At 40.1% G+C, this 25,695-nt stretch overlaps 2 protein-coding genes across 4 annotated transcripts in view; both read right to left on the minus strand.

The window, feature by feature from the left end:
* The window catches only part of LOC146594484 (solute carrier family 22 member 2-like), a 12,170-nt gene extending 5,263 nt beyond the window's left edge, over positions 1 to 6,907 (minus strand). The window contains exons 1-4 of the mRNA XM_085307424.1: positions 6,491 to 6,907; positions 4,241 to 4,344; positions 2,847 to 3,001; positions 308 to 476 (exon numbers count right to left, since the gene is read on the minus strand). Of these exons, the coding sequence (XP_085163550.1) occupies positions 308 to 476; positions 2,847 to 3,001; positions 4,241 to 4,344; positions 6,491 to 6,907 (845 nt within the window). The remainder of the gene's footprint in view (positions 1 to 307; positions 477 to 2,846; positions 3,002 to 4,240; positions 4,345 to 6,490) is intronic.
* A 2,704-nt stretch (positions 6,908 to 9,611) lies between these two features.
* The window catches only part of IGF2R (insulin like growth factor 2 receptor), a 60,675-nt gene continuing 44,591 nt past the window's right edge, over positions 9,612 to 25,695 (minus strand). For all 3 annotated transcript variants that reach the window (XM_085307428.1, XM_085307426.1, XM_085307427.1), the window contains 14 exons: positions 24,180 to 24,392; positions 23,141 to 23,290; positions 21,956 to 22,117; positions 21,241 to 21,454; positions 20,717 to 20,863; positions 20,024 to 20,258; positions 18,634 to 18,770; positions 17,721 to 17,835; positions 15,922 to 16,068; positions 14,319 to 14,503; positions 13,590 to 13,776; positions 12,381 to 12,545; positions 11,723 to 11,792; positions 9,612 to 11,331 (listed from right to left, as the gene is read on the minus strand). In XM_085307428.1, the coding sequence (XP_085163554.1) occupies positions 10,948 to 11,331; positions 11,723 to 11,792; positions 12,381 to 12,545; positions 13,590 to 13,776; positions 14,319 to 14,503; positions 15,922 to 16,068; positions 17,721 to 17,835; positions 18,634 to 18,770; positions 20,024 to 20,258; positions 20,717 to 20,863; positions 21,241 to 21,454; positions 21,956 to 22,117; positions 23,141 to 23,290; positions 24,180 to 24,392 (2,511 nt within the window). In that variant the 3' untranslated portion in view covers positions 9,612 to 10,947. The remainder of the gene's footprint in view (positions 11,332 to 11,722; positions 11,793 to 12,380; positions 12,546 to 13,589; positions 13,777 to 14,318; positions 14,504 to 15,921; positions 16,069 to 17,720; positions 17,836 to 18,633; positions 18,771 to 20,023; positions 20,259 to 20,716; positions 20,864 to 21,240; positions 21,455 to 21,955; positions 22,118 to 23,140; positions 23,291 to 24,179; positions 24,393 to 25,695) is intronic.

The raw sequence follows: 25,695 nt of genomic DNA on the forward strand, positions 1-25,695 counted from the left end.
TCAGACATTTCTTTTCCTTTATAAAATGTGTAGTGAAGATAATAAATTAAGCCATTTTCAGTGATTTAAAAACTAGTCTTTCCTTTAAAGAAGAGGTTGGATGTGGTGCACAGGCTAAGATGCAAAACAGCATCATTTGTTGAGGGGTCTTATTTTCTTCTCCTTATTATTGTTTACTGCCTCTTTGCATTAACAGGCAAAATGTCTAAAAAGCAGTGCAAAATTTCTCTCAGTCTCTTGAGTCTCAGGAACCAAAAGAGGTTGCTTTATTTGGTCTTGCATGGAGACACAACGAAAGCATGTTTACCAGTAGAAGAACATGAAGAAGAAGCTTGGCAGAGTAACAGTGAGCTGCAGCCATCTCCAGTGAGGAATTGCATAAGCAATGGCATCGAACACAAGGAGTCCAACTGAGAAGGCCGCCTGATAGAGAATCCCCACTGTCCTCCTGTATCTCAGACCAACAACTTCTGTGACTAAAAATGCATAGAGACAGATGAATGATACTTCAGCGATGACAGCTCAGTGCAGGAATAAGTTTCTCTGTGGGGAGTCTGGAAAACAAATRTTACATTAATGCCCTAAAGAAAGCTTCTTAGAAATTCTGGACTTCTTGGCATAAAGCCTCAGAAAAGGGGGGGGGGGAGGAAGAAATCCCCCGGTGTTTCTACAGGAAAGCTGGTTTGCTTTTCTATCACCAAAGCTTAGTAAGAGAAAAGAGCATTTTGGTTCTACACTGATCTCAGGCATTCAGTTATTATCTTCTACCATGGAAAACTCTGAATAAATCAAACACTCCCTCAAAATGCTCAGATAGATTTTACTGTAAGATCTAATGCTACCTACATRATGTCTCCAACCCAAAAACAACACAGAATTTTAAGTGCGCTTTTTCAGTCTGCATCTCAGCCCCAACATATAAGAAACGTTTGTATCATAAAACAAGACTTAAAGCTTCCCATATGGGATGGTTTCATGACTAATTTGCTGTTTGCAAACATCACTTCATGGGCTAGGTTTCACAGGTGTTATTCATACAGAAGTAAGAGATAGCAATTATTYTGTCATGCAAGTGAAATTTTGCATTCAGTTACGTCTTATTTCAAGAAAGCAAACAGTGGAAAAGGAACAAAATGCAGTGATTTAGCAGTTCAAGAAACTGCTTTGTTTTAGAATCACAGATTAGCTAATATTGTTTGAGCAAATGATGRGTAGAAACAAAAGACATCTCTGGCTCAGAAAAACTGAGCCAAAAACAGTTGAAGATACACAGATAAGTGTCTCAAGGGAGTATGTTAACAAGGTTGCTCTGTCCTTGTATCCTTCCCTAGGCATTCAGTGTTGACCACCTTTAAGGGTAGGATACAGGTTTAAGTGTGCTTGAGCCTGATTCTATGCAACTTTTCTCACGAGCAAGTTTCAAGGAGAATCCAGAAGTAACAACGTGCATTTGAGGAAAATATGGTAGGACAAGTCGCTGTCCTGAAATGAATTTTATACCATAATAACTGCATGAAGCCCTACAAAAGTGGTGAGGAAAGTTTCATCAGTACCAGAAAAACATTTAAGAGGCTAAACAAGCATCTAGAGCATGCACAAGAAGAAACAGTCCCATCTTGGCAGAGAATGACCTAGCTGTGGGCTAAATGTTTTTATTTAAATTTTTATCTCCAATATCTGGATAACTGCATTGACAAGATATTTGTGTTAAAATAATTAACAATAGTTTAAAGAGTTCCTATTTACATTTTTGCTACCATCACAGTTAACTGAAGGGAGTGTGGTAGGCCACCTCACTCATAACCATTTAGTCACTTACCTTGCTAACTCTGAATTCAGCAGCATTTAAAATACTTTATTCACTTCTCTGTTGATTGCTTGTTCATTTATTGCTGAAATGCTGAACTTCACAAGAGAGAAGTCCCCAGCGGCTCTACAAAGCCCCARAATTGGGGCCCAAAGTCCAAGCTGGCCCCCGACTCTGCCTTGGGGCAGCAGAGCACTGTTCACTAGCTACAAAATTGATCTTAGCATGAGGCTGTACCGCTGCAATGCTGCACTCAGGACAGGMACGTGGCAATGGCATGCCAGCTCAAGTTGGCTTCGGTGGGGACTAGCGTAGGCATATCTGCCTCCTGGACTGCTGCTCCCGTTGACACATCCGTGCCTTGCTACTACGCGCCTACGCTTTGCGGCCAGATGTGATCGGCACAGCCCTGGGAGAAACACAACAGCCAGGCTCTTCCCATTGCTTTGAAAGCCATGAGTTTGGCCTCCGCTCAAACAAGTGCACAACACCAGTATACTCAAACAGCTTGTCTTTTTCTCAGCAAGAACATACTGTTCTTCAGTTATTTTTAGCCTTTAAAGCCTCTGTTTGCCTTTATTGCTCTTTGTATCATAAAAATGCCTTCAATTTTCCCTATTTTTCACGTCTCTTTAATGGCCTTCTTTGTCATCATCTCAGCTGTGACTCATTTGGAAAGCCAGCCCCAGGCAGCTGCAGCCTGCATTAGGGTCTGCCTCTTTCCCCAGCTCATGCCCCACTTGTGGGAGAGGGGCTCAAGTCTGGCACAAGGAGAGCTGCACCGCAGAGGACAGCCTATCCTTGGGTAGCAGCCTTAATTTACCATCATTTGCTTTATCTTTGAAGGTTGTAGTTTAGGAAAAACAAGGGTTTACAAAAAGAATAGTAAGGCAAAAAAGGAGACTATTCTTTGAGATCAGCTTGTACATATGATTTCAAAAAAAAGATATGAGGCTCCCCCTCCCTTTTTTTTAATGCCTTTGTTCATTTTTTTTYCCTTGTGTTCTGTAGCCAATGCAGGGTAAAGGTTGGAACTCACTCAGGATGTAGCCTGCGGTCCAGCAGCCCTTGCTGACCAGTCCTTGCAGGAAACGGAATATCAATATCCACAGGTAGGTGGGCACRAAGACCAGAAGAATTCCGCAAAAGGCATTTGCAAGTATTGTAGTTAAGAGGCAAAATTTACGGCCAAACCTGGGTTGGAAGATAATACACRTAAGGCAAACCACCAGTAAAGAAGACATAGATGTTTTAAATCATCAAGAGAGCTGTGCATCATTGAAAAAAAATTCACAAACTTTGCAATGCAAGGCATAGACACATGCCAACTTTTATTGTTAGCCCATTGCTCGCTCACTTTTCAATTCCTTGAAAAATTACTGTGGCAACTGCTCTGCAATTCCATAAAGGCTTTCAAGGCTGCTTGAAAGAAGAAAAATGTCCCCAGCAGCAGCTGAATAGGCCCACATTTACATATACTTGTGGCCGTTATCCCCAAATTCCAGAACAGGCAGTTTATTAATTTGTTATTTAGCACAAGGTGAAAAATATGTACAGATTAATATTATGGCTCTGCTACACCTGTGTCAACCAGGGGCAGATTTATATACAAGAAACTTAATCCTGAGAAATATTTTGTGTGTGGCTCCTACCCTGGGTGGGCTGTACTTCACAACTAGGGAACAGAATTTACAGTACTAGCAGCCTCTAGGTAGGAGAGAAGCAACAGAGAAAAGGGATCTTCAGTTTTGTCATTTGTTTATTTTTAAACCAAACTTTCTGGACAAGTTTGAGTGTTTCCTCACAGACCACACACTTGCTGTGAGGCAAGCCAGAAGTATAGCGTGCATTGCACTGCGGATCCTCCGAGGAAAGACTTTATCTGCTGGTTCTGGACTAGGTGCTGTGATGCCAGGGCACACAGTGATTTCCAAACCAGCACTACTATTGGGTCTATTTGGTAATGTCTGTGTGTATTACTTCTTAACAAGTAAGAGTTTCTCAAAGGGAAATCAAACATTTCCAAGACGTAGCAGCACAGAGCATGACTGGTTGAGTGAAAGCTACAAATCGGAATTTCCTGGCTTCTATTAACATCCTCAGTATTTTCATGTGTGACTGTTGAGTTTTGCACATATGGCACTAAAATACCTTGCAGAAAACACGATTTTTGCAGGACTTGTAGAGCAAGAAAGGTTGGCACCTATGAAAACTATCAGCTTCACTCAAGGATTTGTGACTCAGGATTTGTTCACTCCAGAACGAGAGGTAGCATGCTCATTTCTAAGACTGTGAGTTAATACACAGGTGATTTACCTTATTTTGAAAAGAGCAGAAATACCAGTTGTACAGCTTTTCTCTGCCTTTACTCAAGCTTAGCTGCTGAACGCTGATAAAGGAGGTCAGCTGGTTTAACTGTCATCCCACACATACCTGTCTGCGATGTAGCCAATGTTTACAGAGCCAATAAAAAACCCAGCGTTCACAGATGACTGAAAGAGATCCAGCTTCCAGGAGTCCTCACACACCAGGTCAAACTAAGGAACAACCACAGGTAAAAGCAAAACAGTGAAATCAGGAACTCGCAAGTCTCCTTAGTTTCAGTTAGAGACTTAACATGTTTCTGAGTTGAAGCTCATTTTATCAACATCCAGGAACCCTATTGATRTAATTAAGTGTCCAACATTAAAAATAGGATCAAGCCTTTGAGCAATTCTCTATTTCCCATTCATATCTCATCTTTATGACCAGAAAGAACATAACAGAGTTACTGCTTGCCAAAATTAGGACCATAATGCACACTATGCCTCGTTCAAACTCTGCTAATCCTCCTGGGCTTTCTAAACAGTTTTTTGGAGGAGAGCAGGTGGTTAATGTTTCTAAACAGTTCTAGCTGCCTTGTCTCCTTGCATGCCACAGTAGCTCCTGCAAATTGCTCTGGATTAAGGACGGTGTATTCCACAAAGGTGTTCTACATATGCCCAATTTGTCATGCTTTCTGCACAGCAGCGGTGGGTGCTTCACTGGGGGAGCATGGGGTGAGCTACTGTGCAGCTCCTGCCAAGCTCASTGAGCTCAGGAGGGGTTTTGGAAGCAAAAAAAAAAAAAAATCCTACAGCCTAACTTTTCTGGAGACAAGGCATTTCACAGCCATGGCCAAGCTTTACCACWGATACTTGTCATCTGGCCTTAGTCCTCATGCCTTGCTTAGAAAATAAGTGAGAGAGTTACTGGAGAATAAGTTACTTGAAAAAGCCATCCTCAAGTTGCTGAGAATTGCTTCTCATCCCACTGGTAAGCTGAGTTTATTTAAAATTATGCATCTTTGATCCATGTAAAACCATCAGCAGCAGCCCTGTGAGGATATTATTCCACGTGTATATTTTTCCTTAGAGCAAAGCTCCAGGCTCTCCTTCGCCCCGCTTCCTCGCCAGAGCAGGGGACAATACACAAGAGCACGACAGCCTTGCTGGAAACAGCCACAGCCCGGCACAAACCACCCAGGAAAAACTGCCAGCTGGGGCAGATTCCCGAGGTCATAGCCTAACGAGGTCTTCGCTCCTCCGCTTCAGAGGTGTTCATTAAAGGCTGCCTACAGAGCGTTGGTGGTTTATTTCCTCACCTTAATATCACATAGTCCATACTTTATGGAGAGAAATGCACATGCAGGGCACCTGTTTTCAGGTGGGCTTTTTTTCCCTCATTTCCTTAAATGAGACTCTAGAGGGTTAAACTTACAAAACTATAYATGCTGAAATCACTAGAAACTTCAGTTTAACTGCTCTTATATTTGTTTTAGCAAATTCTATCAAATTTTCAGAGGTGCCACAAGTCAGTTTTTCTTCACACTAAGTTTATGATGAAATCACTGATCATCCAATAAACTGATTTCTTTAGATAGCTAGAAGTACTTAAAATCCCAAAGAACTTCAAGGAGCTTATATACCTGTTTCAGTTACTTGTGTGCGTTCTTAGAACAAAACCAGCCGTGTGGGCTTTTCTGCAATCTGTTCCTAAAACAAGCTGCTTACCTGTGGGAGGCGATTACTTCTCCCTCACCTTTCATCACTTTATCATATTAGAATCAAAACTTTGAAACCRAAGCGCACAGAAGCTGCAGTTCAGGCCCAGGTCCCAGGAAGACCGTGAGGCTCTGCCACATGCCCGCACACAAGTCAGCCGGTTTTGTTTGCAGTGTTACAAGTTCTTGATCTCTAGCACACACTGAGGGATGTTTACACACTCCCACCAATAGGATTTCTCATGCGGTTAGAGCTTTATTCAAAGCTGGGCTTTATCTACATGGTGATTTATTCGCTGAAATTCTTTTTCCTCCAGAGCTGAAGGTAGAAGCTCTCCTATAGAAAAATATGGCAATAGRTGGCAATATTTCACAGCAAGATGACAGTGGACAAACTTTATATGGCTTTCTGTGTAATTTGACAGCAGGAGATGATCCCCGCCTCCAGGTAAGCATATACGTTTTTATATATGTGTGTGTACGTGCGTGCGATTGTATTTTTCTACGTATTTTCATATATATAAGTAATATGTATCTATATGTATTTTTACATACAGGTATCTGCAAAACATATAAATAAAAACATAGGCTATTTCAGATGTCTCCCACATCCTTCAACTCTTCAGGATAAAGGGGAAAGGGAAGGCCGTGTTTGCTTTTACCTCGGTCACGACAGACGACCCCGAAGACTCGTAGACCCAGCCATCCCGGCAGCTGGTGAGGGGGACGGCACTGCTGTTGCCGTGCCCCAGGAAGGCGGCGGTGGGCTCGCTGCAGCTGAGGCCGGTGGCGTTCCAGTCCACGTCGTAGCGCCTGCAGCGGCTCGCGAAAGAGGCGCCGTGTTGCCCCCACTCGGGAACCGTGTGGCGTAGCTCCTCTTCCAGGCTCCAGCCGCAGCTACGGCTCAGCTCAGCCACGCCGGGACTGAAGCAGCGATGTTCGGGGGTGAACCCCAAGAAGACGACACCCACGTAAACAGGGGTGAAGGCAGCAGAGAGCAAGCACAGGACAAAAAAGGTTTGCTTTTGGAACCGGTCAAATTCTCCAACATTCTCTAAGATTTCATCAAGGGTTGGCATTTTTGCATTAAAACTCCCTCAAAAACTTATCTAGATCCTCCCTACAGTACTGATATATTTAGTTGGCAGCAAAGCTATTTAAGTAACAAAGACATTTGACCAAAAGTCAAGACTAACTTCATAAATTATTAAGCTACATGTTGCAAGCTTTATTTTTTAGGTTTCATTTGAAGTCAAACCTTGATTAACCCAAGGAGAATTTGCATTTAACCCCTAATCAGAAAGCATATGTTCCTGTTCTTCAGAAAACCACCTAACAGCTAGAACACTGTTTCTTATTAGCCAAGTCAACTTTTTGAAGACATGAAGCATTTTGACAATTGTAGACTGAAAATTCTATCAACAAGTGAGTGAAAAATTTAGTGTAGCAATTGATGGRCATAATGTATGAACAAGATTTGTTAACTAGATTCTTTAAGGGATTTTTAAATACACTGGGGAATAGAATTGCTCCCACATTGAATCTTATCACAGCAGAGGAACACCTGTCCTGCAAACTCGCATATGCTGACCATCCTACCCCAGCAGCTTCTTTCAGTCTCCACACATCCCCATTTCCAAAGAAACCCGCCCTATCCATAGCAGGAAACATTTTATCTGATCATAATTTTGTTCATCAAAAATTTCAGTGTTTCAGAAAGATTAAAAAGCATTCATATAGGATTATGCACTGGAAATAGCTTTGGGAAGCCATGATATACAGTAAGGAAGACAGTGACAATTATTTCTTACTGCAGACTTGTAAGACTTTAGGCAGATTCCTTTGTGGTGTACAAAAAAAAAAAAAAGTAGAATTTTATCAGGCTTCAGTGGCATTTCGTACTGTCTATGGATGGATACGGCTACTCCAGTACCTTTTGCTGATAACAGCAGCTTTCTTCAGAAGGAAAAGCACAAATAAAGATAATATTTTAAAGATAGAAAAAAAAAGAAGAAAGCGGTCCAGGAAGTGACTTGCCCAGATTAAGCCACTACGTACAGACTGAAGAACTACTCCCAGTGTACTCCAAAAAATAAGCAAGCTTTTAAGATAGTTCCAAAGCAAAAATATAGACCAGAACCAGTTCTTCACCTTAATTTGCCACTGAAAACTATTAATCTTCAGAGTAATTATGACGTAGCTGCAAAAACTGCTTTGTGAACAGTACTCCAAGAGCAYTCTTTGCATTACACAGACCTACTACCTCCTCAGCCAACCACCCCCCAACACACAAACACACACACACACAACTGAAGCAGAACAACAAGAACTCTGCTTATGCAGCCATTGAAAGCAGCATTGCCCTGCACTAGGCACACAACCTCCCTGAAGTTACCACCATAATTCCCTGGACTTCCACCTCCTCAGCTGCAGGACGTCCATACAGTGCAGGAGGGACAAGTGCACAGCACCAGCCACACTCACAGCCTGCCTCTGCTTCCACCCCAGGCCAGAGGTGTGTTTGCGATCAGCTGAAACCAAGACTGAAAAATAAGTCAATCAAATCCTGCCTGGAAARTGAATGTTGAAAGCCACTGGACTTCAAAAAAATGACTCAAAAAAAAATTAAAAAACCTTGCACCAGCTTCTTTACTAGCAGTTTTGTTTAAAGAGCTTGCAACTGTGTGTACTAGTTCAAAGTTAATTAAAAAACGTTAGACTGGGCTTTATTGTCCTGATTTCCCACTAGTCTTTCCCTATACCAGGCAGCAGATAGGTGTCACTTCATTTCCCACAGGAGCAGTACTGAGCRCTGTGCCATGCAGGTATCTTACAGGCTTCCACCTCCAAGAAAGCTGCCTGGCCAACTGGCAGTTTCAGCACCCAGCCCAGAATCCACCATTAAGCAGCTGCTGAAGTCTTCCCATGCAGTCATGGGTTCCTTTAACTTTTATATATTGGTTCCTTGGTCCCCATCATCCTTGTAACATTTTCCTCTGTATTTAACCAAGTATTCYACTGGGAAAATAGTCTCCTGAAGCAAGTTATGCATCCAGCTCTGTACAGGATAMGATTTAGTCAAACTATCCATGCATGCTTAGATGAAAAAATGGGCAGCAGTTCCAAAACTAGACATCAAATACACTCACTGTTGTCAGATGCATGTTCTTAGAAATATTTCCTTGATGTTGCTCAGTAGAATACATTTGTACTATCTAAACCTCATTATACAGTCACAAAGAACAGACCATTTGGAATTAAATTTGTGTATAAGAAATCATTTCATTTCATGCCATGCTTTGATCCATAAACAACTCCAAGATGCAAGTYTTTAAGACTTGGGTAGCAGAAGCAACGTTCTTCAGCATTCATTTAAGAAACTGTTTCAACAGGAACTGACTAATTAGAAACCTACTGTCAGGCCTCTAATTTCCCCAAGTTAACCCAATGCTAACTATGAAAAGGCTACTTATTTAAATATGATTTTAAGTATGATGAGATGAAGCTTTGGCCAAACTGTTTCAAGGCTTCACTTGTAACAGTGAAGCAGGGAGGAAATCAAATCTCAAAAAAACCCCATACATGTGTGTGTATGTGTGTATACATACACACTACTGGAGCTTATGTACRTATTCTGATCTTTGTGATCAAACAGTTCTCACTTTGGGCAATGAGATTAGGATATTAGCTATGGCAACAGCAGAACAGATTACCAAGTTGAGGAACGAARTTGAGGGAATACTAGTATTTAAAGCTGATACAAATACAAGAAAGATTCCAGACTTGAGATGTGGGATTTGGAATACCCACTTCATATCTTTTATTGAAATTGCTGAAATACTTTATATTACACTATTTTGACTCAAAATGGAGTTTTTTATAAAAAGAAACCATTGTTGAAACTGAATAAGCCAACCAAAAAGAACAACGAAGAGTTTCAAAAAATTCTGACCAGTGTACATACTTGTACAATTCTTCGAAACTACATCATTGTCCATAAGGTGAATCCATAAAGTCCTAGAGAGAAGCAAGACTGCCAGAGGAAAATTGACTTCCATYCATCATCAGCAAATTTCAAGTCAATGACCACAGCCAAGGCTTCAGTATACACACTAGAACTTWCATTATCAAAAAACGTGGGCCCAAAATTTTTCTTGCAATTCTTAGCAGAGATGTTGTGTAGATTAAGGGTCCTCAAATTGTTAGGCTTTTCTCAGTGAGAAACTGGGCAGTGTAGGTTGCATGCCAGGAATTCTGCCTCTGGCCTTGAAACTCTGGTTCTCTAGCCCAGCCATAATGGGTGTGTGTGTGTGTGTGTGTGTGTGTGTGTGTGTGTGTGTGTGTGTGTGTGTGTGTGTGTGTGTGTGTGTGTGTGTGTGTGTGAAATCTTTGGGTGCTTGTCAGCTGCTTAGGCAAATACTGAGAAGTCAGTCATATAACCAGTACCAAAAATATCATGCAAATAACAGCAACCATTTCAGGCTAAAGCTATACAGAGTTGTACCTTTCAGTCACTACCTTTGAATCAATGATCTGTTTAAATTAGAATGGATATTCAAATTTACAGGATAAGTTAGACCAGTTCTAAAATTTACATCAAATCATCCCAACACACAAGAATTACTTCTTCTTATCACATGATAGGTGAACCCATAGAATAATACCCTGCCGGCAGGAAGAACATGTTGCTATTAAGCAAACCTGAGTAGTGAGAATCAATAAATACAAGGAGTTAAAATGCTAGTAGTCAGATAATTTGAATCTCAGGAGCCATGGGCTTCATYCAGCTTTAATCCTGTCCTTTGAAAGGTTCCTCTTTTAAAGAAGCATTTAATGTCTATGCTGAGGCTTGAAAGGAAAAAAAAAAGAAAAAAAAAAGAAGTATCTGTTCTGGCTAGAGAGTCGACATAACTTTGCCAACCGGATGTTAGAAATCCGGTCTCTACTGAACAGATCATTGTAAACCACCAAGACATCTTTCTTTCTCTTCCCTTTTCAATGGTTTCTTGTTAAAGGCAAAATTCAGAAAAATCTTTCAGGCTGAAGTCCTCATATTTGGTTGGAAGTGTTGTCCCATTATATAATCTCTCTATATTTAATTAGGCACAAGAGGGGGTTATTAAACATTCAACAAGTCCTCATCACTATCATCATGAAATGATAGTGTATTTGTAGAGTTCTGTGCCTGTTGTTGGCCTGGCTTGGCTTTTACTTTCTTATCCTTTCCCCCATTCAGTAAGTCAAGGTGTGGTGTCTTCTTTTGTGGGCGCTTGCTCTTGTCTAGTCCTCTTCCTGACTGAATCTTTACATCTGGAATTGTTAGCACTTCATCCTCACTGTCTAGGTCATCAACATGGAGAGACGTAAAGGCTTCAGATGTAACAGATTTGGCCGTAACGTGACCATTTTCCTGCCCTCCTTTTGCTGTTCTTTGATTTGGCGCTGCAATTTCCTCCATAAGCCATTCTGTTTCATGCTCATTAGCTTCTTCTTCGCTGTTTATCTGAAAGAAAAAGATGCTACAGGAGACTGCATACAGTGCACTAGACACTGCCTATTTCTGATCTCTCCAGTTAGCAGACCCATCCCATATAGGGGCTTGGATTTATTGTGTCATGAGACAGTAACAGCACACACTTGCAGTATATTACTCTTGCTTCCAGCCATTCTGTACTACGTCTGAACCACAGCTACCTTCTCCCAAAGCTTTATACCAAAGCATACCTTTCATCTTTTCACTATGTAATTTTTAGACATCTCAACCAGCCATGTGGCTCTCTTGAAGCCACAAAGTTTAATATCCATGCACTGAAGGAACCGGGAAGTTTTATTATAAAGTTATATTAAGGCAACCTTTTATGAAACAAAAACCTTTGATTTCACCAATATATTACCTTTGTGTATTTGTAGGAAACACCTGATGTTCTTCTGCAGCAGTTTGTTATCTTGTTTATTACGGTTTCCCTAAAAAAARGAAAGATACTGCATTAGAAAGATTGTATCCGAGTTAACAACCCTCGCCTTTCTTCACTGGAGTTTTGCTATCAAGAAAGCATTTTATTAAGCAAGCTATATGCTATCATATTTGATTCAAAACTATTATAATAAGCAACAGCTGGTCCATAATGTTGTACATCTTCCTGGTTACCACAGCTTCAACCTGACTGTTCTGATATACCTTTGGCCTTTAAGGCTATGAAAAAGACAACCTTGTATGGAAATCAGAGCACTACTATTTGCACGTATTCTTTATTGCAGTTGTATGGTTCCAGCTTGACACCATGAAAGAAGGTGGTGGATAGCATTAAATATTGATTGCCACATTACTTTATTCCTCTTAGTCAGTGGTCTACAGTAGAGATTAGTCCAAGTCAATTCCTCTTTGCATGGGCCTTCAGAAAGCAATGAAAAATTTGAAAACAAGAGTAGCTGTTTAACAGTTGAAGCTGTCAGCTGAAAAAAACAAATTAAATCTGAGGTTCACTAATTTCCTTTTGATGAGGAAACCAAGTACTACAAAATACCTTTAAAAGCTTCCCAATTTTTTCTTACCTCCTCTCTTTTTTGTAGAGCAGCAAGATTATTAAGCATGCAGTGAGAACAACCAGAAGAACACTAAGCACAGCACCAACAGCTTGACTTCTCCTTGAAAGGCCTTTATGTATTTGGGCTTCCTGATCAGATTGGCCTTCATGGCTTCCAGGAACATTTGCTGATCTAATGGTATAGATTAGAAAAGGGAAGGAAAAAAAAAAAAAAATGCACACACACACACAAGCGTGCGTGCGCTATAAACTAGTTGCATCAAACATGATTAGAAACAGCAGCTTCAAAGAAGTTAACGTGCCAGGACATCCCGTCAGTCCTGTCTAGCATGTATAAAGAATAGAATTCAGTGGATTTTTTGTTCTCAATAAGATCACTCAAAAAGTAAACCTGCATTCTAATGTGCTTTCAAATAGTACATAGAGATTCTAGTCAAGACCAAAGTTACGATTAGACATTTTACAGCTTACACTGCAGCAGCTTTCCATACAAAGGTGTTTTAGAGTGAAATCTGCACCTGAGCAAGCTGTAGAAGCTACAGTAATTATCCACCTTCCAGCTGACTGTGGCAGCATACAGATCAAACTCCCTCAATAGCTAATCCCCTGTTTAACCAGAATGAACATACCCTCCCCGTGTTTCGAAACTAGTTAGCAACAGGAAAATGAACAGTCCTAGGATTAATCATTTCAACATATGAGTAACTCTTCAGTGAGGCTGCCCAGTGCCAAGAGTGCAGTTAAAGACCTATATGCAGTAATTTTGCTTTTAAACCACCATCTTTATCCTTTATAGATCTGTAGAATAGAACAATCAATTCATTACAGAAATCATGAAGTACTTCTGCAAGATCTATATTGTTTTTCACTCTAAGGCAGGGAGGACAAAAATACTTGCCTGAATACTGACTATTCCTTTCAGTAACAAGATAAAGCATGTTTCCTCAGTTACAATAGGTTTTATTTAATGGAGAGATGGATATTARAACTCCACCATGCCTCTCCAGTTTCCAGTGCAAACAAGGTTTTAGGTCTGTATCAGTTTGACTGCTAAATGACTGCGAAGTATAAACATGCATGACACCAATTCAATCTACCTATGCATCTACTCCTTTTGCTAAATTGCTTGCCTCCTTTCACAACCAATGAATAAAAACATAAAGCCCTTTAGTTGACAAGTGTTGACAAGAGCTGTTTTCAGAAAAACATTACTCACATTAATGGACACACAGCAGATGTGTACCAGGTAAATAAATATTGACAGTCTGCTGTCTCATGAAGGAATTCAGGGATGCCTTCCTTTGCTTGTTGACTGCAGTGGAAGAAAATGGTTGAAGAGACAAACTTTGACTTATCTTTGCCACATCCAGAGTCTGATGAAAATACAACATCCAAGTCATCATCTACAAAGAAGAAAACCTCACAGTTAAGTACTTCCCTGAGAACAGTCTATCAGCATTAGGCTAGAAAGTTAACTGCTAGTCTCAACATTCTTACATGTATTTATTGTGGAATTTACACACTATGAAGTTTCTTCGGGTGACCTTACYTATATGGTACCATACCTTACATAACTCAGTACGTACCTGATTCCCATCAGTTACAACAGAACGATAGGCTGTTCCTTACCAGGAAAGGTAAAGAGGTAAAGGAGACCACTGCTTATAGAGCATAAGTACAGAGGGAAAACTGGAGACTTACGAGACTTCATCTCCTGTTTTACATTATTCCTAAAGTCTTTTAAGTAGTATCAACCCACTTAAGTAGTACAATCCAGTATAAAGCCACTTCTGCAATCRAGATTATACAACARCAAAAAGCTCTAAATTCTGGAAAACAGATTCTGCATATTTTTGCAGAAATGGATTAGTGTAGATGTTATGAAAACAAAACCATGAAGCTATGCATACAGAGGATCAAGCAAATTCAGCTAGTAAGTACTTACCTTCAACATAATATTTAGCTTTTGTGGAAGAACCAATTTTTCTAAAGCGACGTTCATTAGTCTTGACCTGGCAGATGTTTGCTCCAGTACACTCCAGGAAACTTGAGTTTCTTATACCAGAAAGTTGAATTTCATATACATATTTATCACCATTTGTTCGTATGTCACCAGAAGCTGTGTACAACCTGAGGAGACAGAGGGCAGGCCTATCCTGAAGTTTAAACTTGGGTTTGGGTTATTCTCAAGAGGCAAGGCTGGCAACAGTGATAAGAGCTATCACTAGCTAATTCCAGAGCAAGTTGGAGTGAACAATTCAAGAGCCAGAAGAGCAGTGAGACAGACTTCCACCTTGAATACTTACAGATGAGGATTATATTTAGCACAAAACCTTCCCAAAGCGCACAAAAAAAGCAAACATTGCTAGCTATATTGCCCTCAATAGGTATGTGCTTAAACACTTTCAGAGGATTAAGATAAATAACTGGGAACAAAAGCATGATTCAGCAGCTTTCATACGCATCACATGTTGACCATAAAATCCCTATCGAGCATGCCATGGAGCTACGATAAACTGCACAGCATAGCTTTTACTGACTGCCAACAAGATGTCTTCTATAGAAGAACTAGTTCTACTGCAGAGGTTTCACAAATACCACTAGCAACTGTACCCTCCTGTGCTGCTGCTGAGGGCTAAGAATGTTTTAAGATTAAGAGCTATTTGTTCTAGCCTCCTGCTCAAAGGCTGAGCTTGCTCAAATATAACTTGTTTTTCCATTGAACATTACATCAAGCTTCTCATTTGTCCTGACCTTATCTCCCCCATCCAGACCAATTTGATTCCTTATTTATAGCATTAAAGCAACAGAGGAAAACTATGTTTGCACAGCAGGTCTATTCACAACACTTGTTTACTTACACTGATCCCACATCCTTCAGTGCATACTCTGTGCGCCCTGCACACAGAGTTTATTCTTCCCACAACACTAGAGTGGGAGTGGTTTTCCCTCCATAAAACGTTAGTTTTATTTAAAATATAGCAAACTGCAAAACTGTCTGGAATAGAGTTATGTGCAACATGTTACACAAACAGTGCAACTGTTGGTCCTTCCCTGCCTTTCCAGAGTCCAACACACTTAAACACTCCTTCTTCCAGAGCTGCCCTTCCCCACTTTTGAGGCTTTTGAAGCATGAGCTCTTGCCTCCACATGGATCTGCTGAGCAGAAAGAAAGGAACTACATAAAAGGCCAAAGAGTAGTGYAGGTACAAATAAGGGTCTTTGGAACTGAACTGCTATCTATGCTCTCTGGAAGAGAGCAATGACTCACTCAGCATCCACCATCAATTCTGCCATCGAGATAGTGTATGTGCAGGTTTAAACCTTGAGTACACCTAGACATGCTCAGAGCTTTCAAGTCCAGCAGCAAACTGTATGACGTCCAATACCAATCTGGCCCCTAAGCCCATCACTGGTACAAGTCTGGCAGCAAATTCAGTGGGATTTCTATGGAACAGATAGCAATGGTTAAGGTAACTTAGAGTAGTCACACCAAGCTCTGTTCTTACAGTGGATTTCTACAGGACTAAGGTTTTTGTTTTACTTACTTGTAATAAACATTCCCCAAAGAGAAGTTTTTCCCAGTTACAGGATTAATAACTGTTCCATTCACTACCTCCACCTCCTGCTGCTTAACAGCACAAGCTGCTCGTGTGTCCCAAGTGATGTAGTAAGCACAGTTTTCTTCATCAATCCTGACAAGTAAACAGACATAGCACATCAGTCTGGGAAATGGTAATGGAATCTCCTGCTTAAGCATCTTCCGGTAAGCAAGTCGAGTAGTTAACACACTAGAAGAGGCTACCTAAAGAAGAGTTGTACTGACCTCTTCTACAAGTCTAACACTTAAAACCACTTTATCTTGAACACAAGCTAAGAACAAGCTTCCCACTTAAAATTAAGTTCCAAAGATCAGAGGTTTTACTTAAGCATTTTAGCTAACAAGCCAGGTTGTTCTTGGTAGGTTAAAGCTTTGTACTTTACTTAGCTAGGGTAAGAAACATGACCTAGTTAGATTTTGCAGCTTAGTTCTTTTGACACTTGCAGAGCCTCTTGTACAGCCTTCCAAATCAACAAGCAATATGCAGTTCACCAAAACAAGACTGAGCAAAAAGTCAGCCTTTCGGAGTACTTGCAGTCATGCATATACTCCTCACAGAACAGACACTCTAGTTAAGTGATATGCACTAAGGCAACAAGAAAGCTTGGAATGCTTAAAGAATGGAGCAAAACCATGCTTTATTAGCCAAATGACTTATCTATAGCAAGTTAGGGCAGATGTTAAGAGTGGTTTATTATAACTGACATGAAAACAATATCCAAGTCATTATATCAGTTTTAAATTGGCATCAGAACACTTAGATTCTTTTCCCCCAAACTATCTAAGATAAATATAGAATAGAGTTGTTTATGGAAGTGTACAAGTACAAAAACTCCAAGAGATGCATGTCTTACAAATACAGACCAAAGGTGAGTTCTGGAAAGTAACACTCAGACACCTAGGTGTGTAAGGTGCTGCTTTCAGAAACATTTCTTGTGGAGAGGGAGATGGGAAGCAATAGAAAAGATACAGAGGAATCTGGATGCTGTTCCTAGTCTAAAAAYTTCTAAAATGGCAGGAGATGCAACTAGATAGAGACCTATCTGAATTCAAGTCTTAACTGTAACTGAGTATTTGGCCCTTCGTACACCACTTCAGAGACAACCTAATATTTCCCCTTTTATGGGATCCCTACATGGGCCACTCCATGCTGCCTTGATTCTGGCACRATATGTTATACTAGCAATACAGCAGGAACTCAACAGCACAGCAGGAATATACAGTGGTATCCAGCAGACTCCTTCAGTTAGAAGTTGACGCATGTACWTGCTCTCCTTCCTAATTTTGAAGGAAGGAAAAGTGTATACAAAAATCCATTCTTCCAGTCAGATTTTTTTTAAATTGGGCACTCAAGTCAGACTTTTTCCTCAGGCACTTTGTTCACTGCCTTTCATTCAACGAAGTCAGAATCTTACGGTAGGGAAAAAGATTGAGAAGTGAGAAGTCATTCATTTCCCTCACTTCACAGCCAGTAACTCACTGGACTTTCCTAAGCCAATCTGCTTTTCTGCTTATTTTGGGTATCCTTGACAGTATTTCCACATTCTTTATGAAGAGGTACARGGAAAGAAAACTCATTCACCATGATCCTTTGTATTACTGCAGCATTTAAGTCACTAACCAGAACCTGAAGATTCTGGGGCTGCCCAGCAGAACAGACAGTCACTGACCTGAACACTTACAGTCTAATAGAGAGATACAAAGAAATAAGCCATGAAAGATCAGGTAAGCTGACTTGTTACTCACCTCTGTAGCACAGGCATACCAACTGTTTTTGCACATTTCAATTCTATAATTGTCATTATTTTCTTATTTTTCCTGCATTCCTGCCCACTGGAATAACTGATATACACTGTATCACCTAGAAGAGATAACGGTGACACTAAAGGATTTTGTAAGCAGCTACCACAAATTCCATTTGTTCATTCTCTACAGCTCATTACTTAGTTTAGCTAATATCCTTCATAAACTATGCATCTGCTACAGCACTTCAGTAAGTCTGAAGTTTTCACTGATGACTATGTCCAAATTTCTCTTCAAACACACTCTTTGCATTCACATAGTGCTGTGTTCAGGTCACCAGTATGGACATAAACAACATYAAATTTGAAGAAGTTCTTCTGATATCTTAAGAGCAAATAAATGTCATTTATAACCAAGTTCAGGCAATGAACACATTCACTACACTCTACTGTTTTTGAAGTTGGTTACAAAAATGAAGGAAGCTTTGCAAACTTAGCAGCAATTGTAAAGAGTCTTTAAACTAGAAACTTAAATAAGATCAAGGGGTTTTATTTGCTCCTTTTCTGAAGGGTGAAGTCAATTAAAGCCAATTAATCATTTCCCTCAATGCTGCTTTTTAATAAAAAAGCTCAGTGGACAATTGGATGAACAAAAATAACTCTCCTTTCCACAATTCACCTGTTTAATCACAACTTTATTTGCTTTAGTTTGTTACCCTGACATAAAATGCCATATAAGTAATAGTATGGTTTTTGTTTTGCTTCTCATTGTTTTGGGGTTGTTCCTCCACACACAAAAGGTTTATTGGAGGAAATATTTCAGAATTTCAGTGAAGTTTTTATACAGTGATAACCACTATAGCTAAGTTGTGATATTTAACCATTTCATAGCTCTCTACAGGAGCAAGGAACTATACCTGTCACATTCAGTTTCTGTGTATGAACAAGTCCAAGAACTTGAACGTCACCATTGTTGCTTTTTCTACAAATACTAGCTCGTTCAGGGCAGCCTGTGGGTCCTTCATGCACCCTCTGACAAAGATTCATATAGTATCTATAGAAAGAGAAAACTTCTTTAAAGTCAATTTAGGCTAAACCAAAAAGACAAAATATAAACTATATAGCTTCTTAACTGGAAACTAGTCAAGTTGAATKAAAATGAAATACTCAAGCTACTGAACAAACAAAGCACATGCTGAAGTTCAGAGGAATATTTTTAACTATCATTTTCAAGTAAAAAAAATTATCATACACCAGATTAGTTCACTGGTTGGTTCTGATCTAGGGCAGCAGCCAAGTCTGAAGATGCTCAGAAATTTGTTTTGTCCAGCTATAAAGCTTGTAGCTCTATCTTAAATGAGTATCCTCCTTTAGTTCTATACCAGGTAAGTATTATTGAACAGAAGACTGCTAGKGAAGTGATGAACAAGAGTTCTGTCACTCTACAGCTTATCAAATTATGCTCTCWGCCAGTTCATTTCTATTCATTTACTGGAGGAAGTAGTGACTGCCTGCCATTTATCACAGAATGGCTGAGGTTGGAAGGGACCTCTGGAAATCATCTAGTCCAACCTCCCCGCTCAGCAGGGTCACCTAGAGCATGGTAGACAGGGTTGCATCCAGGCGGGCCTTGAAGATCTCCAGAGAAGGAGACTCCACAACCTCCCTGGGCAACCTGTTCCAGCGCTTTGTCACTCCCACAGTAAATAAGTTCTTCCTCATATTCAGGCGGAACTTCCTCTGTTCCAGTTTATGCCTGTCGCCTCTCGTCCTGTCACACGGCACCACTGAAAAAGAGTCTGGCCCCAGTTTTATGTTTTCCTCCAAGCTGATACTGGCAATCTTTTTCCTCCAAAAATGTGTTTCAGTCTTCATAGCAGGAGAAACAAGACCCATTTAAGGGCATATTTTGTCTGAAGTTTGAGTCAACCTCAAAAGGGAGTCAAGATTTATGTTTACCTTAATTATGTATCCAAAAAAAATGCATTTATACTGTGAAGTGACTTCAGTAAGACAGTTTAAGTAGAAAGCCTTCAAGAAGCTTTTAGTTTAAACTTATTTACTCTTTAAAAATTTACTAATAGAGGGAGAGGCTGAGGATGACTACCATAAGTATCTACYCTCTTCAGATAAAGCAGTTCCTTTATTTTTTGTATAATTTCATGCAGTATTAAATATTGACAATTTTCACACAGTGGCAGCAACTTAAACTGAAAAGCTTAAATAGACCCTGAACAAGGAGCAAAACAAGTTCTATGTCATCTTACAGCTCCTGCTATATTGATTAGCAAGCTGGGATTTACTCACGAGTTTCCATTGTGGAAAAAGATCCATGATCCTGTCAGGGAAGAGAGCATTCTCAAGTCATAAGTTCTGTGTTTTTGGACAAACTTGCACTCCATCTTCTTAGGAGGACAAACAGCCTGCGTCCTCCATTCAAATGTCACAGCACAGCCAAGTGTCTCACTCAGAAGGCGGGGACTCCCATTGCCAGTATTCTCATCACACATGAAGATAATGGTAGATTCCCTTTTTCCAGTTGCTAAAGGGARAGAGGTAGAAAAATAACTTTCAAGAGGTTTTCCGGTATGCATAGATTTTASTGTTGTAATTCTAACACAGGAGCAGAAGTTTTAATCGGGTGTCGTTTAACACAGTTGAGACTTAAATTAGGGAAGACCCGACAGCTATGTCACACCCATTTAACTTTGATACCTTTTAGAAAGTTGTGCAAAGCTTGCTTCCAGGATGAATGACCTCCATCAAGGAGGAGTATTCACCACTTATGACTTGAAACCTCCATTTCTAAAGGCTTCGGTGTTTCCTTTTACTTTGCTCATCCACTCGGATAAAGTAAAGTTCCTCCCATATATTCCCTTGCCTTGCCCACCTCATCCTTTCCTCCTATCACATTACACCAATGGTCTTTTGCCCCAGACAGATAAAGGCTAACTCAGTGTTAACTGAGATCACTGCACATTAAATATAGGAAGTCCTTACCATTRCTACAAAATCCCCATTTTCCATCTCGCTGGTAGTTTTCAGTTGTAGCACACCATAGTCTATYCTTTTCTTCTGTAATACATTCCTCATAGCTCTTCCCTTTGTACTTGAAGGGGAACACACAAAGCTCCCCTTCTTCAGTCACTGAGAAAGAAGGGTACATCCACTTAGTAACAGGCAATGGAAKAGCAGGCACATCCAGAGCCAGGACCACATCTGAAGCCTGTGTTTCCATATTATTTAAGAACAGTCATGAGGCAAAGGCAGAGAACAGAAACATTTAAAAATGCAATTTAGTACTAGGATGTATTATACAGTTACAATCATCCCTACAGAAAAGCTGTACTCTTTTAGCAGATACCTGCTGTAGATAAATCAAATGCATTTGATTTAGCAGGACTACGTGTTTTTATTTAGGTATGCGAAACTCATATTGCTTCCTTCTTATTATCACAAAGCCAGAATCAAGGTTAAGAAAGCTGACCAGTCTTTACAGTGAAGAGTGAATCTGCTGATCTCACCTGGAGGGCACTGATCACCGCCTGTATACYGCAAGATGACAGTTTCATCCTGATGGCTATAGTCCATTTTCATTTCTTTTATATTTCCGAAGGATGACACACCATTTTCTGAGACTAGACACACAGCCCCATCTTTGCATTTCCCCTGGGGCATGTCTGTTGCTTTACTGCATACACCAATATGGTAACTGCTGGATCCAGAAAGCACCTGTGCCTGCATCCAGAAGCATAATGAACAAGAGAGCTTCTTACAGCCTGCAATCAATACTGACAAAGCACTGCCCAAGGACTTTATAAGCCACGTCTCATACAATATTTGCAAAATGCAGGTGGAGAAATCAGAACTTATTTTACAAGGCTGGTCTCCATTAATATGGCAAACTTGCAGAGCAAGTATACCCACAGGGACACGGGCATAACCTGTTCAGTAGAACTTAYATGTTCAAGGCCAAGTTAAGATTCTACCTCAGGTGAAGAGGTAGAATCCCTTCCCATCAGGGCATTACTGAATTTGCCCCTCAAAAGTAAAAAAGCCAGCATTCTAATGGGTTTCCCCACCACCACCACCACCAGAGGGCAAACAAATACAAACACTGACTAAAGGTGCAGTATGATCTTCGGTCACCTTTCACACCCTGGAATGTCAAACCCTTTGCTTCAGCTTCAAACTGTTGATCATGATGATCAATATGATCACATCACCAGAATGCATTACCTTATATGATCTTCCAGAAAGGCTGGTCAAGTTAAAAGTGTAGTGTAATTGTTCATCAGTCACAGAGCAACCTGAAGTTTTTACTTGATCAGGACACACAAATGGAGTTTCCCACTCAAACACAAAATTGCAGCCAAGTTTCCTTATCATCTTTGGCTTGCCCTGTTGCCAAATACCATAGCAAGAGACATTAGGTTTTATTTTGTGGGTATATTTAAAATAAAACTTAACCTCCATTACTAACGTTAGATTTCACTAATGGCAGGGCTAATTTGTTGCCTCAGTATAATCACCAGTACTAAATAGCTGCAGGTAAAGTACTTTCCAATTAGCTTCAGAAAACACTCAAACTGAAGCAGGCAAATTCTTTATTAATAAGATTTTTGTTTATCTTAGTTGAAAGTAGGAACAATAATGTTGAAGTGCTGTGTTAATCCATGGTAGGGAACATTTTAAAGAGTTCATCAAATTCAGGTCAGGACAGAATGTTTCCTTTGTCATCATATTTTAAATAAAAATATAGGTGCAGCCTGTGCTATATTCACAGCTGTCCACATTTCAGCTCATTTCCCACGTTGATGGACAGTGGTTCCACYGATCACCTCCAACAAGCTCTAGTTTGTCAGTCAAAGTGATTTCTCTACTGCTTTTGTTAAACAAATCATTCAAAGAAATTAAGGACATGTTAGGTTTATACAGGCAGTGTTCAGTTGTCAGCCCTGAACAAAAATTAAGTATCTAAAAGTAAATTTCTAAAGCTATATAACTATAGAAAGGGTTATAATATAGGGCAAATATTTCATAGATAAAAATCCATATAACTGTGTAAAGTTATTGTGTTAGCCTACAGCAAAAGGTCACACTTTTGGATCAAGGCATAGTACAAGATAGCATCAAGTTTAATGCCAACAATAAATAACTAGTACATTCCGTCAGTGGAATCTGCTCCCCAAAACAATCATAATCAGCTGCTCCCAAACTGATGTAACTCTGAAACTTTGCTCAGTTAAGACTATAAATACCAAGCATTTTCCTTGCTCAAGTGTAAGGCAAGCTTGTTAATCCATTCTTACAACCTAGAAATAAATTCTTCATTTAGTTATATGCAAAGCTAACATTTTCATTGGTTACTACCATTTTCCAATGTGCTCCAGGATCAACATAAGTTTTTCATAGACAACTTACCATACTAGTTCCTTGGATGCAATGRAATACAATGAGAGAAGTATAGTTCAATTTGTTGTTTATTTCACAAGGAGTAGTGCTGTTGTAAGTGATGTAAACTTCATTCATTGCCTCATTTATCTTGGGAGGTTCAGTAACACGACCAATATCCTACACAAGCAAAAATACGCATTTAAAACAGACGAACTGCTAGATTTCAGATCAACCCAGAGATTCAGATCAATCCAATGTTTGATCCGTTCAGCTTTTCAAAAGCACATATTATTCAAAATAACAAATCAAAGTAAGAGTTGGACAGCTCAAAACACCTCTTGATTAAGCTTAACAAACCACGGAGGTTCTGCATCTTATGGGTGGTATTTTTTAAATCATTGGGCCAAAATAGCTACATATCACTTGAAAATAACACAGTTTAATGATGGAGTAAGTTCTGTAGGTCAATGTAGAAGTTCATGGAAAACTAAATCCATTTTTATGTGCTTTTAAAGCCTGCAAAGATGAGTTCAAAAGGTAAGAGACTCCAGCATCTCTCAGTGAAACAACAAGCTTCCAATAATAGGCTCGTTATTCATGCAGTTGTCAATACTTTCATGAAAAGACTTAAATGCCTGTCAGAGTATGCTAGGACATATCCTTCTTCATAGTTCTGACAAGCTGTCATGGAATCAATTATTATTTCTGCACCTCAGAATGGCAAACTAAGCAGCTTTTTCTTGCTTCACAGGCTCAGTACTTGGCATGCAACACTAAGTGAAAGTTTTCTACAGTGATTTTTCATATTTGTCACTGCATGTACTGAAAACAATCTGCAATATCATGGAATCTCCCACCTCCCAAAAATCACTAGAGGTCAGGATGTATAAGTACTTCTTACTAGAGAAGAGAGATGAAAGGCAATTTTGCAGAGTAAGTTTTTATTTAGTACTCCATTTATTTCTCCCATTGCCAAGCTCCAGCTCAAATCAGGTCTCTGGGGAAGAATATTTTTTAAAGTYCATAGAGAAGTTTGTGTTCCAATGTTTCCAGGCATAATACTTACTATTGGTAGTCCATTAACAGGAACCATGCAAACAGCTGCTCCAGGTGGGCAACTGACATCTCTAATAGGATTGAGAGGCTCACAAATATTAATGTAGAAGTCCGGAGAAGCATCCATTGCAGCTTCATTCACAAATGCCTCATAATATCCAGTGCGATGAATCAGAGGAGACAGGTCAATAACAGAACTCCCATTCAACACTGAACATTTAACCTATTAAAAAAAAAAAAAAAAAAAAAAAAAAAAAAAAAAAAGTATATTTCATTGCTATCCACTTTACAGAGACAAATATGCTTGTCATCACCAGGAGTGAAGAGTAGTTGCACTTAAGTCTCATAATTGATTCAAGTTAAGCAGCACTTGTTGCTATTTTTGTTTGGCTACAGATACTTAGCATCCACAAGAAGCACATGAAAGAGTCCAGCTCTTAAAAGCATGCTTATGAAATGGAGYCCATACCAGAATAACATCAGGAGTTAAAACTTTAACATGCAACCTCCAGCATGTCCCCATGGGTCCCAGCATGGGACCATCTCCAATAAACAAGCTTGGTTGTAACAGGGTAAAGTTACTGCACTATAAGCTGATGGCCTAAGTACTGCATTTCCTCAGAAGTTATTTCAAATACATTCTCAAAGTGCACAAGCTTACTGACAACATACTAAAGATTTTATTCTTGTTTAAGTGTTAGATAAGGAGAAACGGCACAAAAATTATTATTCAATTTCAGGACAAGTGATCATCACTGCCTAGACATCACTACTCATGAAATATCTAGAGTCACTGTGGATACACCAAAAAAACAGTCCAAAACGCATAAACAATCACTAAATGAAGTTAGGAGGCTGGAGAACACAGTGTTTGTATGCAGTACAGATTTATAGGTGCATTGTGGTAYATATAGGTAAAGTCTTCTCTCCAATATCATAGAATCYTAGAATCAGTCAGGTTGGAAGGGACCTCTGGAGATCATCTAGTYCAACCTCCCYGCTCAGCAGGGTCACCTAGAGCACGTTAGACAGSGTTGCATCCAGGCGGGCCTTGAAGATCTCCAGAGAARGAGACTCYACMACCTCTCTGGGCAACCTGGTCCAGTGCTCCGTCACTCTCACAGGGAAGAAATTCCCCCTCACGGTCAGGCGGAACTGCCTGTGCTTCAATTTCTGCCCATTGTCCTGTCACATGGGACAACTGAAAAGAGGTTGTCCCTCCCCCCTCGACACCCTCCCTTCAGGTACTTCTATACATTGGTAAGATCCCCCCTCAGTCTTCTCTTCCCCAGGCTAAACAAGCCCAGCTCTCGCAGCCGTTCCTCAGAGGGCAGGTGCTCCAGCCTTCTGATCATCTTTGCAGCCCTATGCTGGACTCTCTCCAGTAGCTCCACATCTCTCTTGTCCKGGGGAGCCCAGAAGTAGACACAGGACTCGAGATGAGGCCTCACCACGGCTGAGCAGAGGGGCAGGATCACCTCCCTCGACCTGCTGGCAACACTCTTCCTAATGCACCCCAGGAGACC

Source organism: Rhea americana, unplaced genomic scaffold (genome assembly GCF_003343005.1).
Source record: "Rhea americana isolate MKP2758 unplaced genomic scaffold, rheAme1 scaffold_258, whole genome shotgun sequence".
NCBI lineage: Eukaryota > Metazoa > Chordata > Aves > Rheiformes > Rheidae > Rhea > Rhea americana.